Here is a 16,944-nt window from a genome sequence, read left to right as displayed (position 1 = left end):
CTAGCGTCCCGGGTCAGTGCAATGAATTGGCCGGTAGCAAAAGGAGACCCCAAAAGTTAAGTGAATGCGCTTTCCGGCTCCAAAAAATTCAGACGACTAGCGCCTTGCTAGAAAACATGCTCCACCCCAACAATGTCATAACCATTGAGACAAACAAGTTTAAGGGATGGATCCCCTTCCTCACAGGGGGCACCAACTAAGGCGGCTTAGCCCAATGCCGTAACCCCTCACGAAGCTCTCAACCATTCAATAGGTCCCAATGCCCAGTCAGTCACACCGGCTAAACCACGGTTGCTACTGCTACTCATATACCCACCAGCCTCTGTGAAGCCTGTATAGTTCAATCTGTTCTATAGATGTAAATATTTAGATATATGTAATGTGTGAATATAAAAACATCAAATCTGAGGCATTTACAGCAGTTATTCGTCTTGATTTTCCCTTTACAATTCAGTGGCCTGCCATGAAAACACACGCACGCAAAAACACACACTCACATGTATATACACAAACACACATACTTATTCTTCGCTAACTGGGAGAAGAAAGAGTCATGGGTATGGATACCCAGGTGACCTCGCTTGTAAAAGACTGAAGAAAAGGAGAAAGGAAAAACATGATCATAAAAAGGAAAAAAATATATATTCTCAAAAGGTCCACCCCACCCATGTTTCCATGCAAACTTCCCATGACCCCCCCCCCCCCCCCCCCACCCACCCCAAGACCTTGTGACAGATTTTTGCCCAAAGGGGCTTTGAGGTAAAAAGTAGACAGAGTCCTGCTTAGCTAAGAGAGCTAAGAGCTGCCACTGACGATTGCCGTCTGTCCGCTCCGTTGCTCAGTGTTACAAACAACAACAAAAAACACATTCAAAACCGAACCCCCCCCCCCCCCCAAAATGGCTCAACTTGTGTATGCGTGTATTTTGCTTTCTCTGTACATCGGAAACCCCAACGGTCTCTCAGTGCCAGATTGCTGGTAGAGGGCGGCTCGATCGGGAATGCCGGATGTCGTTTTTCCGAAAAGGAAAATACTCCATTGGCACACTTCACTGGCTTCGAACCGCTTTGGTGCAGATCAAGACGCAAGAGAGAGAAAGATAGAGACTGGCAAAAAGAGAGAGAGAGAGAGAAAAGACAGAATTGCGCCCATTGCTGGTGTGGCTCAGGCAAAGTACATGGTGTGCTGGGTATCATAGTGGATCTGGACTGCCTTGGCCAGGGCCAGGGGGTCCCGACCGTTACTCTGGCCCGACACATGGCTGCCCTCCGCACTGCAGGACAGGACGAGAGAGAGGGGTCAGATACATGATAAAGTAACAGAAACAAGAGCACAAAACCCCTCCTGTTTGGTTCCACCATTACAACTATGGTCATTTTGAACAAAATCTACCATAATGTATTTGCATCAACATGACAAAACAAAAATGGTATATTCAGGAAAGCTACACGCATAATATGTTGCAAATATAAATCTAACGTATAGGGAAGCTAATACAGCTCATCAGTGTCTGTTCAGGCCAAAATAACATTTTATGTACAGTGCCCTCTGTAATTATTGGGACAGTGAAGCATTTATTCTTATTTTGGCTCTATGCTCCAAAAGTTTGGATTTGAAATCAAACAATGACTATGGGGTTAAAGTGCAGACGGTCAGCTTTAATTTGAGGGTATTTTCATCCATATCGAGTGAACCATTTAGAAATTACAGCACTTTCTGTACATAGTCCCCCCTATTTTAGGGGACCAAAAGTATTGGGACAAACTCTACAAATTTGTTGGATTATTTTGTGCCCAATAGAAATGAATGGTAAATAATGTATTGTGTCATTTTGGAGTCACTTGTATTGTTAATAAGAATAGAACGTTTCTAAACACTTCTACATTCATGTGGATGCTACCATGGTTACGGATAATCCTGAATGAATCGTGAGTAATGATGATTGAGAAAGATGCACAAATATCATACATCCCCCCCAAAAAATGCTAACCTCCCCTGTTATTGTAATGTTGAGAGGTTAGCATGTCTTGGGGGTATGATATTTGTGCGTCTAACTTTCTCACTCATCATTATTCACGATTTATTCAGGTAGCCTCCACATTAATGTTAAAGTGTTCAGAAACATATTCTATTGTTATTTACAATAAAAGTGACTAATAAAAGCCCTCAGTTTTCAGAACTTGTATCTTGCCACTTTCATCATTACCTGTCATGGTCTTTGTCCACCAGGTGGTAGCGGGCGCGGAAGGCCACTAGCCTGGCGTAGTAGGCTGGCGCGGGGATGGAGACTGAGCGGGTGCAGCGGACGTAGGTGTGGCACAGCTGGTAGGTGAGCAGCTGGAGCTCGTCGGCCGTGAAGCAGTTGTCGTCCCACAGGACGTGGTAATGAGAGGGCCGGCTGGTGCCCTGGATCCCAGCATGGCTGCACAGGTAGAAGTCAAACTCGGAGGGGTGGGTGATTGTGCTGTCCACCGTGGTTCCGGCTGGGACGTTGCCACTCTTTCCAACCTTTAGGGGGAGATAGTTGCAATTATAGACACTGGACATGCTGGAGTGCTAGCTGAAAAGGGGCTACCTCTCTTTGCAACCCCTCTATAACTTCGGCTGTGTCTAAATCATGAATGTAGTGAAATGTCAGCTCAGATACTACTCCAAAGATGGGAGTTTTGAGAGATGCATTAAAAAAGTATTGGAACACTGCCAAAGCCCTCGATACCCGCCCTCATGTAGTAACGTATGTAGACGTTGCCCCTAACCACAGGTACAGGGTCAGATGTCGTTTCATCCCCTAATGGCTTACAGTTGGGTAATCAGATCCTAGACCTGCGGTTAATTGCACCCTCTACATCAGGGGTGTCAAACTCAATTCCTGGAGGGTTGCGTGTCTGCGGGTTTTCGCTCCTCCCTGTACTTGATCGTTCATTTAAGGTAATTGCTTAGGAAGTCCCCTCAAAAACCAGCAGACACACAGTCCTCCAGGAATTGAGTTTGACACCTCTGCTCTACATGGATCTCCACTCACCCTCTCGGCCTTGTCGGAACAGAAGAGGCGGGTGTGGTGGCGTTTCTGAACCACAATGTAAGTGATGCCCGGACGGTAGTCCTCCTCCAGGCTGATACAGGCCTTCCTGATGGCTATCAGCTCCGGCCACGCCACCTACACAGTCACCCACACACACAGGGGGAAGAGATAGAAACAGTGAGCTTCACATTGCATGGAAACATTTATTGATATGATTCTCTGGTTGAGGCAAAGTTGGCTGCGTTTACACAGGCAGCCTAATTCTGACCTTTTGCCCAATTATTGGGCAAAGATCTGATCCGATTGGTCAAAATACCAAAAATTGGGCAAAAGATCAGAATTGGGCTGCCTGTGTAAACGCAGTGAGATGCTATATCCAGGGCACTGTGACACAAATCACTAGGGACCAAACTTTTTTAAATAGTTGTAGAGACAGGCTCCAATTGGAGAGGGAGGTCCGTCTGGATATACTTTGAGCCACTATTGAACCGTCAATGCCCATGTCCAACACTGACAGGAGACCATGGTTTTGCTGGGGTGCAAGGGGCTGCTCCTTTTAACCCCCTTTGAGGAGTACTGATGGCATATGCTACCCTTTATAACACTTAAGGTAATGCAAAAGGGCTGCGAATTCAAACCTTAGACATTTCAACAAAGAACACTCACTGCTTAAAGGGATAAGCAGCCACCGACTCAATATGAGAAATCATATTGCAATGTAATTCAACGGTCAATTCAGAACAGAGAGTCAAAACTGAAAACGTCACCCTCCCAGTTACCCCCCCTCACCTGTTTCATTTGGCCCTCAGACACGCCGCCACGGTAGTAGATGATGCGTGTGGGCTTGAAGCGCGTGGACTTATAGAACTGGATGAGCAGCTCGCGCACCATGTTGGTCAGGTCCTGGATGACCTCCTGGCTGTACAGCTGCTCCTGGGACAGGTCCTGGCGCGACGTCTGCACGCGCACTGTTGCACAGTAGCGGCTGGGGTGGCCGTCCATGCTGCCCACCACCGCCGCGATGGAGGGCTTCTTGCCGTCTCCGGCTGGAGGGTGAGTGACGTCCGCCCCCAGGAAGATAACAGGTTGCTGGAACACAGAGGGTCTGGAGGTGGGGAGAGGAGGTTGTTGAAATTTATTAATTTAAAGGACAGAGATGGCAAATAAAATAAACGTACAGTTATGGTGTGTGTGTGTGTGTGTGTGTGTGTGTGTTGCTTTGCTCTCAGAAAGGAGGTATAGGTCTTTCGCACAATACAGAATACATTTGAGAATTGATTGACATGTTATGGACACCAGAATGTGCATAGGCAATTGTATGTTGTGTGGGTGTATTGCGCTTTCATTGATGACTAAGCAGTGGGCTGTTTTACTCCCAGTTTTACTGCATCAGTGTTGCCTTTAGGCAATTTCGTCAAAGCCATGAAGGCTTGGAAGACCATCGTGAGAACATCACTTGCAGCGAGACACAATCTTGAGTATACTACACTGAACAAAATATAAACGCAACATGTAAAGTGTTGGTTTCATGTGCTGAAATAAAAAAATCCCTGACATTTTCCATACACACAAAAAGCTTATTTCTCTCAAATTTTGTGCACAGATTTGTTTACATCCCTGTTAGTGAGCATTTCTCCTTTGCAAAGGTAATCCATCCACCTGACAGGTGTGGCATATCAAGAAGCTGATTAAACAGCATGATCATTACACAGGTGCACCGTGTGCTGGGGACAATAAAAGGCAACTCTAAAATGTGCAGTTTTGTCACACAACACAATGCCACAGATGTCTCAAGTTGAGGGAGCCTGCAATTGGCATGCTGACTGCAGGAATGTCCACCAGAGCTGTTGCCAGAGAATTGAATGTTAATTTCTCTAAAATAAGCTGCCCTCCAACATCATTTTAGAGAATTTGGCAGTACGTCCAACCAGTCTCACAATCGCAAACCACTTTTAAACACACCAGCCCAGGACCTCCACATACGGCTTCTTCAACTGTGGGATCGTCTGAGGGAGGGTGGGGGGTGCTGAGGAGTATTTATGTCTGTAATAAAGCCCTTTTGTGGAGAAAACCTCATTCTGATTGGCTGGGCCTGGCTCCCCAGTGGGTGTGCCTGGCTGCCCATGGCTGCACCCCTGCCAAGTCATGTGAAATCCATAGATTAGGGCCTAATTAAATTATTTCAATTGACTGATTTCCTTATATGAACTGTAACTCAGTAAAATCTTTGAAATTGTTGCATGTTGCGTTTATATTTTTGGTCAGTATATACAGTACCAGTTAAGTTTGGACACACCTACTCATTCAAGGGTTTTTCTTTATTTTTACTATTTTCTACATTGTAGAATAATAGTTTAGACATCGGAACTATGAAATAACAAGTGTTAAACAAATAAAAAAATATTTTATATTTGAGATTCTTCAAAGTAGCCACCCTTTGCCTTGATAACAGCTTTGCACACTCTTGGCATTCTCTCAACCAGCTTCCTGTTAAAAGTTCATTTGTGGAATTTCTTAATGCATTTGAGCCAATCAGTTGTGTAGTGACAAGGTAGGGGTGGTCTACAGAAGACAGCCCTATTTGGTAAAAGATCAAGTCCATATTATGGAAAGAACAGCTCAAATAAGCAAAGAGAAACGACAGTCCATCATTACTTTAAGACATGAAGGTCAGTCAATATTTACATTTACATCATTTAGCAGACGCTCTTATCCGGAGCGACTTACAAATTGGTGCATTCACCTTATAGCCAGTGGGAAAACCACTGTACAATTGGTACAGTGTTTTTTTTTTTTTGGGGGGGGGGGGGTAAGGGGGGGGTAGAAGGATTACTTTATCCTATCCCAGGTATTCCTTAAAGAGGTGGGGTTTCAAGTGTCTCCGGAAGGTGGTGAGTGACTCCGCTGTCCTGGCGTCGTGAGGGAGCTTGTTCCACCATTGGGGTGCCAGAGCAGCGAACAGTTTTGACTGGGCTGAGCGGGAACTGTGCTTCCGCAGAGGTAGGGGGGCCAGCAGGCCAGAGGTGGATGAACGCAATGCCCTCGTTTGGGTGTAGGGACTGATCAGAGCCTGAAGGTACGGAGGTGCCGTTCCCCTCACAGCTCCGTAGGCAAGCACCATGGTCTTGTAGCAGATGCAAGCTTCAACTGGAAGCCAGTGGAGTGTGCGGAGGAGCGGGGTGACGTGAGAGAACTTGGGAAGGTTGAACACCAGACGGGCTGCGGCATTCTGGATGAGTTGTAGGGGTTTAATGGCACAGGCAGGGAGCCCAGCCAACAGCGAGTTACAGTAATCCAGACGGGAGATGACAATGCCTGGATTAGGACCTGTGCCGCTTCCTGTGTAAGGCAGGGTCGTACTCTCCGAATGTTGTAGAGCATGAACCTACAGGATCGGGTCACCGCCTTGATGTTAGGACAATATAGAACATTTCAAGAACTTTGAAAGTTTCTTCAAGTGCAGTCGCAAAAACCATCAAGCACTATGATGAAACTGGCTCTCGTGAGGACCACCACAGGAAAATAAGACCCAGAGTTACCCCTGCTGCAGAGGATAGGTTCATTGAAGTTACCAGGCTCAGAAATTGCAGCCCAAATAAATGCTTCACAGAGTTCAAGTAACAGACATGAACTGTTCAGAGGAGAATGCGTGAATCAGGCCTTCATGGTCGAATTGCTGCAAAGAAACCACTACTAAAGGACACCAATAAGAAGAAGAGACTTGCTTGGGTCAAGAAACACGAGCAATGGACATTAGACCGGTGGAAATCTGTTCTTTGGTCTGATGAGTCCAAATTTTAGATTTTTGGTTCCAACCACCGTCTTTGTGAGACGCAGAGCAGGTGAACGGATGATCTCCGCATGTGTGGTTCCCACTGTGAAGCATGGAGGTGGTGTGATGGTATGGGGGTGCTTTGCTGGTAACACTGTCAGTGATTTATATAGAATTTAAGGCACACTTAACGAGCATGGCTACCACAGCATTCTGCAGCGATACGGGCTTAGTGGGACTATCATTTGATTTTCAAAAGGACAATGACCCAACACATCTCCAGGCTGTGTAAGGGCTATTTGACCAAGAAGGAGAGTGATGGAGTGCTGCATCAGATGACCTGGCCTCCACAATCACCTGACCTCAACCCAATTGAGCTGGTTTGAGAGGAGTTGGACCGCAGAGTGAAGGAAAAGCAGCCAACAAGTGCTCAGCATATGTGGGAACTCCTTCTAGACTGTTGGAAAAGCATTCCAAGTGAAGCTGGTTGAGAGAATGCCAAGAGTGTGCAAAGCTGTCATCAAGGCAAAGGGTGGCTACTTAGAAAAATCTAAAATATATTTTGATTTGTTTAACACTTCTTTGGTTACTACATGATTCCATGTGTTATTTCATAGTTTTGATGTCTTCGCTATTATTCTACAATGTAGAAAATAGTAAAAAAAATCAAGAAAACCCTTGAATGAGTAGGTGTGTCCAAACCTTTGACTGGTACTGTATGTGTATGTGTGTATATACAAACACACACACACACACATACAGTTGAAGTCGATTAGGACATCTACTTTGTGCATGACAAGTAATTTTTCCAACAATTGTTTACAGACAGATCATTTCACTTATAATTCACTGTATCACAATTCCAGTGGGTCAGAAGTTTACATACACTAAGTTGACCGTGCCTTTAAACAGCTTGGAAAATTCCAGAAAATTATGTCATGGCTTTAGAAGCTTCTGATAGGCTAATTGACATAATTTGAGTCAATTGGAGGTGTACCTGTGGATGCATTTCAAGCCCTACCTTCAAACTCAGTGCCTCTTTGCTTGACATCATGGGAAAGTCAAAATATTTTTTTTTGACCTCCACAGGTCTGTTTCATCCTTAGGAGCAATTTCCAAATGCCTGAAGGTACCACGTTCATTGTACAAACACCATGGGACCACGCAGCCGTCATACCGCTCAGGAAGGAGACGCGTTCTGTCTCCTAGAGATGAACGTACTTTGGTGCGGAAAGTGCAAATCAATCCCAGAACAACAGCAAAGGACCTTGTGAAGATGCTGGAGGAAACAGGTACAAAAGTATCTATATCCACACTAAAACAAGTCCTATATCGACAACCTGAAAGGCCGCTCAGCAAGGAAGAAGCAACTGCTCCAAAACCGCCATAAAAAAGCCAGACTATGGTTTGCAACTTCACATGGGGACAAATATCGTACTTTTTGGAGAAATGTCCTCTGGTCTGATGAAACAAAAATAGAACTGTTTGGCCTTAATGACCATCGTTATGTTTGGAGAAAAAGGGGAAGGCTTGCAAGCCGAAGAACATCATCCCAACCGTGAAGCACAGGGGTGGCAGCATCATGCTGTGGGGGTGCTTTGCTGCAGGAGGGACTGGTGCACTTCACAAAATAGATGGCATCATGAGGAAGGAAGATTATGTGGATATATTGAAGCAACATATCAAGACATCAGTCAGGAAGTTAAAGCTTGGTCGCAAATGGGGTCTTCCAAATGGACAATGACCCCAAGCATACTTCCAAAGTTGTGGCAAAATGGCTTAAGGACAACAAAGTCAAGGTATTGGAGTGGCCATCACAAAGCCCTGACCTCAATCCTATAGAACATTTGTGGGCAGAACTGAAAAAGCGTGTGCGAGCAAGGAGGCCTACAAACCTGACTCAATTACACCAGCTCTGTCAGGAGGAATGGGCCAAAATTCACCCAACTTATTGTGGGAAGCTTGTGGAAGGCTACCCAAAACGTTTGACCCAAGTTAAACAATTTAAAGGCAATGTTACCAAATACTAGTTGAGTGTATGTAAATTCTGACCCACTGGGAATGTGATGAAAGAAACAAAAACTGAAATAAATCATTCTCTCTACTATTATTCTGACATTTCACATTCTTAAAATAAAGTGGTGATCCTAACTGACCTAAGACAGGGAACTTTTACTAGGATTAAATGTCAGGAATTGTGAAAATCTGAGTTTAAATGTATTTGGCTAAGGTGTGTGTAAACCTCCGACTTCAACTGTGTGTGTGTGTGTGTGTGTGTGTGTGTGTGTGTGTGTGTGTGTGTGTGTGTGTGTGTGTGTGTGTGTGTGTGTGTGTGTGTGTGTGTATGTATGTATGTATGTATGTATATATATATATATATATGTGCAAGCGCGACAAAAATCAGGAATGCGTATGCCACTTGTGTTACTACGCGCCTTTGCGTACTTGACCGATCTTCTCATCTAACCTTACACATGACATGTTGCTTGTCAACTACTGTCAGGGATGTCCAATAAAGCAACAGACATTAAGCAGCTTCTTTGGCGTTTTGCCACCTACAAAGAAACGCCAACTGGAGCCAGAGCCGAAGAAAATGCATTTTTCGGAAAAGTGGCTCCAAGATGTGCAGTGGCTTGAAGCTAACGATGAGCGCACTGAAATGTGGTGCAAGATTTGCCGCTCAAATCCACATCTAGCAGACAAATCAGGTGCATTTTATAAAAGGCTCAAAGAATTTCAACCATCCTTTATTTGACAAACATGAAAAGAGCAAGGAGCACACGAATGTGGCGCAAGCCATTGCTAATAAACAAGCTAGCCGAGAAGAAATGTCCAGTCGCCCACTTGCCAGATGGCGAGACAAGCTGAATGAAGAACAGCGGCAAGCTCTGTTTAATAATTTTCTCCTTCCATAAAGCTAAACACGCACGTCCCATGTCTTCCTATTCTGAGGATGTTCCTTTACTGAAGCGGCTAGGAGTAAATGTCGGGAGGTGCATATCATTCACGTGAAGGGGGCACACGGCTCATGCAGAGCATCGCTCACACCATCAGCGGGGAGTTACGAGCCAAGTTGCAGTCTGCTGAATTTTGGGGGCTGCTTTTTGATGGATCTGAGGACAATACAAAAACTGAGCAGGAAATCGTTTACATTGTGTCTGTGTCCAGCAACGGAGAGTTTACTTCGGACTTTATTGGACTGATTGAATTGGGTGCTGACCGAACCGCGCAGGCCATAACAGACGGACTTGTGAGACTTTTCCAGGACACAGGCTTGGATGACTGGACAACAAAGTTGGTCGTTGTGTGCACAGACGGGGCTGCTGTCAACGTAGGCATCTACAACGGCGTTGTGCCAAAACTCCGCAACTTGCTGCGGTTGGAGACTCCCTTGTGCGCATTCTGTGCACCGCACACACTGGAGAATTGCGCGAAATCAGCTAATCGCAACGTTCCTTACTGTGAGACATTTAAATCGCTCTGTGGTCAAGCTGCTGCAGTTTTATTTACAAAAAGGTGGAGCAAAAAAAACTGCTGCACTGAATAAGCTATGTGAAGAAAATGGGATCTCCTTTGTGAAACTGGGTAAGTTTCATAATATCAGATGGTCTGCATGGAGGCATGAAACACTTAAAAATATCAAGCCTATTGCCAGCCATTAAAATTCAACTGGTTACGAGTGATAACAGTGACTTGCAGCATATCTGCACAGAGCGTTTTCAGTGCTTTCTGTCAAACATGCTTGACATTTGCAACATTTTGAAGACCACATCCATTAGGTTTCAGAAGGAAAAGCTGACCATTGGAGAATGTAAGGATGAACTCATGGTGGCCATTGGACAGTTCACACTTCTGCTTGATGGTGAAAGCCACCGGCACACACTGTTTCCAATCCTGATGCTGACAGAGACAAGACACACTTACTCAGGGGGTTAATTGAAGAGTTTGAAATCAGATTTGACTCCCTCAAGTCATGTGATCATTTCTTAGTATTTGATACTTCAACATGGCCTCAGGAAATGCAAGACCTCCACAGTTTTGGAAACACAACAGTTTGCAGCATTCTCAAGAAATATGAGGCCACCTTGCAACTTGACAAAGATACCACTGTGACAGAATGGATGCGCTTAAAGCAGGCAGGAAAACGCCTGGGAGTCTCTTCTGTGTATGACTTGGTCCAAATACTAAATACAAGTAACCCAGATGCTTACTCCAACATCAACAAGGTGGTTAAGCTGTCTCTTACACTGCCTTTAAGCAGTGCAGCTTGTGAGAGGGGATTCTCACATCTCAACATAATAAAAACCAAGTACAGATCTCGTCTGTCACATGCTCGTCTCTCAGCCCTGATGCACATTCACCTGTCAAAGCAGACCACAGAGACATTTGACCCAAAGCCTGCTGTTGACCTGTGGATGGAGACAGCTAATCAGGGAGGACAGGGAGGTGCAGGGAGGTGCATCTGCAGCATCTTCACCATCTACCATGCAGGAAGCTGAAGCAGAGGACAGTGGGGGCGACACTGAAGAGGACAGTGGTGGCGGCAGGCGGCACTGAGGAGGACAGTGAGGAAGACTGCACTTATTAAGACCACGCTACAAATGGAGTGAGTACCAGACACCATCTGCTGGTACTCGCACACACACATATATGTAGTGAGGTTCAACCTGAGCTGTAATGAGTGTGTGTGTGTGTGGTTGCCACCTCTGATGGGGCACCAGGACGTTGTTGATGCCACCCAGTTTGGCGTTGATCTTGAGGCAGAGGTTGGAGAGGGTCTGGGGGGACGTCTTCACCACATTCTTCACCTGGACACACTGAGTGGCCATGCCCAGGAGAGTGTCTCCTACTCGCTTCACCTCCGCTGTGGCACCAGGACCATAGGGACACAGAAAAATTATTGAGCTCTAATATTCTCAAATGTAAGGTAAAAAGAGTATCTAGCAGATTGATTCTCTTAACATTTTAAGCATGATGAGTGAACTGGTGTTCCTCAAGTCACTAGTGGAAATTAAGGGGGTTCACTCCCCTAATGCCATTTTCAATCCTTCCAATTATATTGATCAAATATCTTATGCAAATCACGCAAAACCATAAGAGGAAATGCATTAAAAAGACACTAGGAAGAGACAGACAGACTAGTTGAAGTTAGTTTGCCCTTTCTTTCAACATTAGAATAGATTTCCCAACTAAAGAACTATCAAAATGATTCTTACCGTAGACAGGGGTTTTGCCGGGAAGGATGACCACGATGAGCTGCAGTCCCACATAGGATATCTTGAGGTGTTTGAACATGGGCTCCACGCTGTCCGCTCCCTGGGCGTATTTACAGAAACACGGCTGGCCCTGGATGGGCATCCCCGCGTCCTTGGAGATCTTCCTCAGCTGGTCTGTGAAGCTCCTAGAAAAGCATGAACAAACCTTTAGGGAATGTAGTCTTGACTAGAATACTGCATTCAAACTGTTGAACAATAAGTTGCAGTTTTGTGATCAAAATCCTAACTTAAGATATATTTGCGCAACTAGTTTGAATACATCATTGGGAGATTTACATCATATTTTTGATAAGCCCACATATCTCAAGTTTGGATTTTGCCCTGAATGAGTAACGATCACCACCCAGACTAAGGAGGACTATGGGGATTTGTGGGAATAGGAAAAGAGAAGGGGTGGTGGTGTGTCTACCATGTTGACGGGCAGATAACTCACTTGAGCAGGTCCTCTCTGCACTGTTTCTGTGGGGCGAAGCAGGCCACAGCCCACACCTTGATCTCTATCCCGGCGTAGAACTGCTTCCCCCGCATGTCCCACACGCCCTGGTTGGGCGTGGCCACAGTCTTATTCTGCGGAGAGAGTCCCTACGCTCTTAGTGAACCCCCCGGTTTAACCAGCCGACACAGCAGATACAACTCCCCAGCTCCCTGCCTGCACCACACACATGGTGCGGGTAGAATTTGCCCCTTACCACTGATACAGGTCCAGATCCTTTTACATATGATTAGGACTGGGGGGGGGGGGGGGGGTAGGAGAATCTGACCCTAGATCGGTGGTTCGAGGCAACTTCTACCGTAAGTTCCTATTACACACACACACACAATCCATCCCATAGCAAGTAGCCTGCAGGCAAAACCCCCACGTACTAAACAGCACCAGAAGCTTATTCAACAGGGCAGAACGTTCATGTATAGAATAGACATGACCATCATGGTTACTACTGTACAATATAAGATATGCCCAGAATTGTCTATTCTACAAATGAGCAAATACTTTACACTGTGATAAGACTGCAGGTTACCATCCTTCCAGTTATCTCAACAATAGATTTTGCTGATACACACTTACAGTGGGGAGAACAAGTATTTGATACACTGCCGATTTTGCAGGTTTTCCTACTTACAAATCAAATAGAGGTCTGTAATTTTTATCATAGGTACACTTCAACTGCGAGAGACGGAATCTAAAACAAAAATCCAGAAAATCACATTGTATGATTTTTAAGTAATTAATTTGCATTTTATTGCATGACATAAGTATTTGATCACCTACCAACCAGTAAGAATTCCGGCTCTCACAGACCTGTTCGTTTTTCTTTAAGAAGCCCTCCTGTTCTCCACTCATTACCTGTAGTAACTGCACCTGTTTGAACTCGTTACCTGTATAAAAGACACCTGTCCACACACTCAATCAAACAGACTCCAACCTCTCCACAATGGCCAAGACCAGAGAGCTGTGTAAGGACATCAGGGATAAAATTGTAGACCTGCACAAGGCTGGGATGGGCTACAGGACAATAGGCAAGCAGCTTGGTGAGAAGGCAACAACTGTTGGCGCAATTATTAGAAAATGGAAGAAGTTCAAGATGACGGTCAATCACCCTCGGTCTGGGGCTCCATGCAAGATCTCACCTCGTGGGGCATCAATGATCATGAGGAAGGTGAGGGATCAGCCCAGAACTACACGGCAGGACCAGGTCAATGACCTGAAGAGAGCTGGGACCACAGTCTCAAAGAAAAACATTAGTAATACACTACGCCGTCATGGATTAAAATCCTGCAGCGCACGCTAGGTCCCCCTGCTCAAGCCAGCACATGTCCAGGCCCATCTGAAGTTTGCCAATGACCATCTGGATGATCCACAGGAGGAATGGGAGAAGGTCATGTGGTCTGATGAGACAAAAATAGAGCTTTTTGGTCTAAACTCCACTCGCCGTGTTTGGAGGAAGAAGAAGGATGAGTACAACCCCAAGAACACCATCCCAACCGTGAAGCATGGAGGTGGAAACATCATTCTTTGGGGATGCTTTTCTGTAAAGGGGACAGGACGACTGCACCGTATTGAGGGGAGGATGGATGGGGCCATGTATCGCGAGATCTTGGCCAACAACCTCCTTCCCTCAGTAATAGCATTGAAGATGGGTCGTGGCTGGGTCTTCCAGCATGACAACGACCCGAAACACACAGCCAGGGCAACTAAGGAGTGGCTCCGTAAGAAGCATCTCAAGGTCCTGGAGTGGCCTAGCCAGTCTCCAGACCTGAACCCAATAGAAAATCTTTGGAGGGAGCTGAAAGTCTGTATTGCCCAGCGACAGCCCCGAAACCTGAAGGTCTGTATGGAGGAGTGGGCCAAAATCCCTGCTGCAGTGTGTGCAAACCTGGTCAAGACCTACAGGAAACGTATGATCTCTGTAATTGCAAACAAAGGTTTCTGTACCAAATATTAAGTTCTGCTTTTCTGATGTATCAAATACTTATGTCATGCAATAACATGCAAATTAATTACTTAAAAATCATACAATGTGATTTTCTGGATTTTTGTTTTAGATTCCGTCTCTCACAGTTGAAGTGTACCTATGATAAAAATTACAGACCTCTACATGCTTTGTAAGTAGGAAAACCTGCAAAATCGGCAGTGTATCAAATACTTGTTCTCCCCACTGTAGGTGCCATGTGTTATTCAATCATCACTACTAAAGCATACATGTCAGGGTCCGTATCCACAACGCGGATACTCAGAGTAGGAGTGCCACTGCTGATCTAGGATAAATTCTGCTTTTTGGTTCATAATGAATAATAAGATTGTATGGACAGATCCTAGATCAGCACTCCTACTCCGAGACGCTTTGTGGATACGGGCCCAAATGTTATCAGATCATTCCAGCTATGAATAGAAGTTCCTCCAGTGTTCAGTGCCCATTGCATCGCTGCTTTATTTTGCATTATGTCGAGTTAGGCTACTCTCTCGTAACTATTGGGCAACCATATGGTATTCTCCAGCAAGCTATACATCTACAGTTCAAGAATGAAAAAGCCCTGAAAACTGAGGTGCTGATCCAGCATTGAATCACATATATTAGATTGTGATTACACTGAATATTAATACAGTCGTGTATATCACATCATATTAACAGCATGTTAGAGAAAAGTGACGATTATCAAAGCGTTCCACTGTAACTACAGCAATATACTGTATATTATAAACATCAGCATGATAAAACAGTGGAATGACAAAAGAACAAACCCATTACAGCTACAACAATAACAGTTAAAATGGCTGAAAGATGTGCCAGTCATACAAATGAGGTTGAGAAAAACAATCAGTCCACACTTTAGAGGATGACGATAAGACTCCATTACCCAGCAGTCCTAAACACTCAAGAAGAGACTGTAAATGGGCCCAATAAAATGCATAGAACCCAGCAATACTGTGCCAAAACTTTTAGTACATCCCTGTGACCAAATGTTTTGCTAACGTGCAATTTCAAGCCAAGTTCAGCTCAATTACCCATATGGAACATGAGGTTTTACAGTCCACATGGGACCTACGAGAAGGTCTGTGGAAGAGGTCTACCCTTACCAAACATTATTACGTTATATAAAGACTGGACGGAACTCATTATGTAGAAACCATGGATATAGCCTACATATGACTATCCATACACTACCGGTCAAAAGTTTTAGAACACCTACTCATTCAAGGGTTTTTCTTTATTTTTACTATTTTCTCCATAGTAGAATAATAGTGAAGACATCAAAACTATGAAATAACACATATGGAATCATGTAGTAACCAAAAAAGTGCTGAACAAATCAAAATATATTTTATATTTGAGATTCTTCAAATAGCCACCCTTTGCCTTGATGACAGCTTTGCACACTCTTGGCATTCTCTCAACCAGCTTCATAAGGTAGTCACCTGGAACGCGTTTCAATTAACAGGTGTGCCTTCTTAAAAGTTAAGTTGTGGAATTGATTTCCTTCTTAATGCGTTTGAGCCAATCAGTTGTGTTGTGACAAGGTAGGGGGGGTATACAGAAGATAGCCCTATTTGGTAAAAGACCAAGTCCAAATTTGGCAAGAACAGCTCAAATAAGCAAAGAGAAACAACAGTCCATCATTACTTTAAGAAATGAAGGTCAGTCAATACGGAACATTTCAAGAACTTTGAAAGTTTCTTCAAGTGCAGTCGCAAAAACCATCGAGCGCTATGATGAAACTGGCTCTCATGAGGACCGCCACAGGAATGGAAGACCCAGAGTTACCTCTGCTGCAGGGATAAGTTCAGCCTCAGAAATTGCAGCCCAAATATATCCTTCACAGAATTCAAGTAACAGACACATCTCAACATAAACTGTTTAGAAGAGACTGTGTGAATCAGGCCTTCATGGTCAAATTGCTGCAAAGAAACCACTACTAAAGGACACCAATAAGAAGAAGAGACTTGCTTGGGCCAAGAACCACGAGCAATGGACATTAGACCGGTGGAAATGTGTCCTTTGGTCTGGAGTCAAAATTGGAGATTTTTGGATCCAACCGCTGTGTCTTTGTGAGACGGGGTGTGGGTGAACGGATGATCTCCGCATGTGTATTTCCCACTGTAAAGCATGGAGGAGGTGGTGTTATGGTGTGGGGGTGCTTTGCTGGTGACATTATCTGTGATTTATTTAGAATTCAAGGCACACTTAACCAGCATGGCTACCACAGCATTCTGCAGCGATATGCCATCCCATTTGGTTTGCGCTTAGTAGGACTATCATTTGTTTTTCAACAGAACAATGACCCAACACACCTCCAGGCTGTGTAAGGGCTATTTGACCAAGAAGGAGAGTGATTGAGTGCTGCATCAGGTGACCTGGCCTCCACAATACCCCGAC

General features: G+C 44.8%; 1 protein-coding gene across 4 annotated transcripts in view; it reads right to left on the bottom strand.

Annotated features, from left to right (window-relative positions):
- Positions 1–731: 731 nt before the first annotated feature.
- The window catches only part of LOC311132823 (protein argonaute-4-like), a 44,051-nt gene continuing 27,838 nt past the window's right edge, over positions 732–16,944 (bottom strand). For 2 of the 4 annotated variants that reach the window (XM_084166169.1, XM_084166171.1), the window contains exons 11-17: positions 12,504–12,652; positions 12,011–12,195; positions 11,499–11,658; positions 3,812–4,127; positions 3,023–3,157; positions 2,207–2,508; positions 732–1,273 (exon numbers count right to left, since the gene is read on the bottom strand). In XM_084166169.1, the coding sequence (XP_084022295.1) occupies positions 1,165–1,273; positions 2,207–2,508; positions 3,023–3,157; positions 3,812–4,127; positions 11,499–11,658; positions 12,011–12,195; positions 12,504–12,652 (1,356 nt within the window). In that variant the 3' untranslated portion in view covers positions 732–1,164. The remainder of the gene's footprint in view (positions 1,274–2,206; positions 2,509–3,022; positions 3,158–3,811; positions 4,128–11,498; positions 11,659–12,010; positions 12,196–12,503; positions 12,653–16,944) is intronic. The other 2 variants (XM_084166170.1, XM_084166172.1) reach the window with 1 other exon arrangement.

This window comes from Coregonus lavaretus (genome assembly GCF_964263955.1).
Source record: "Coregonus lavaretus genome assembly, chromosome: 7".
Classification (NCBI taxonomy): Eukaryota; Metazoa; Chordata; class Actinopteri; order Salmoniformes; family Salmonidae; genus Coregonus; species Coregonus lavaretus.
The sequence above is the reverse complement of the archived record's forward strand: the minus strand, read 5'-3'. Positions and strand labels throughout refer to the sequence as shown.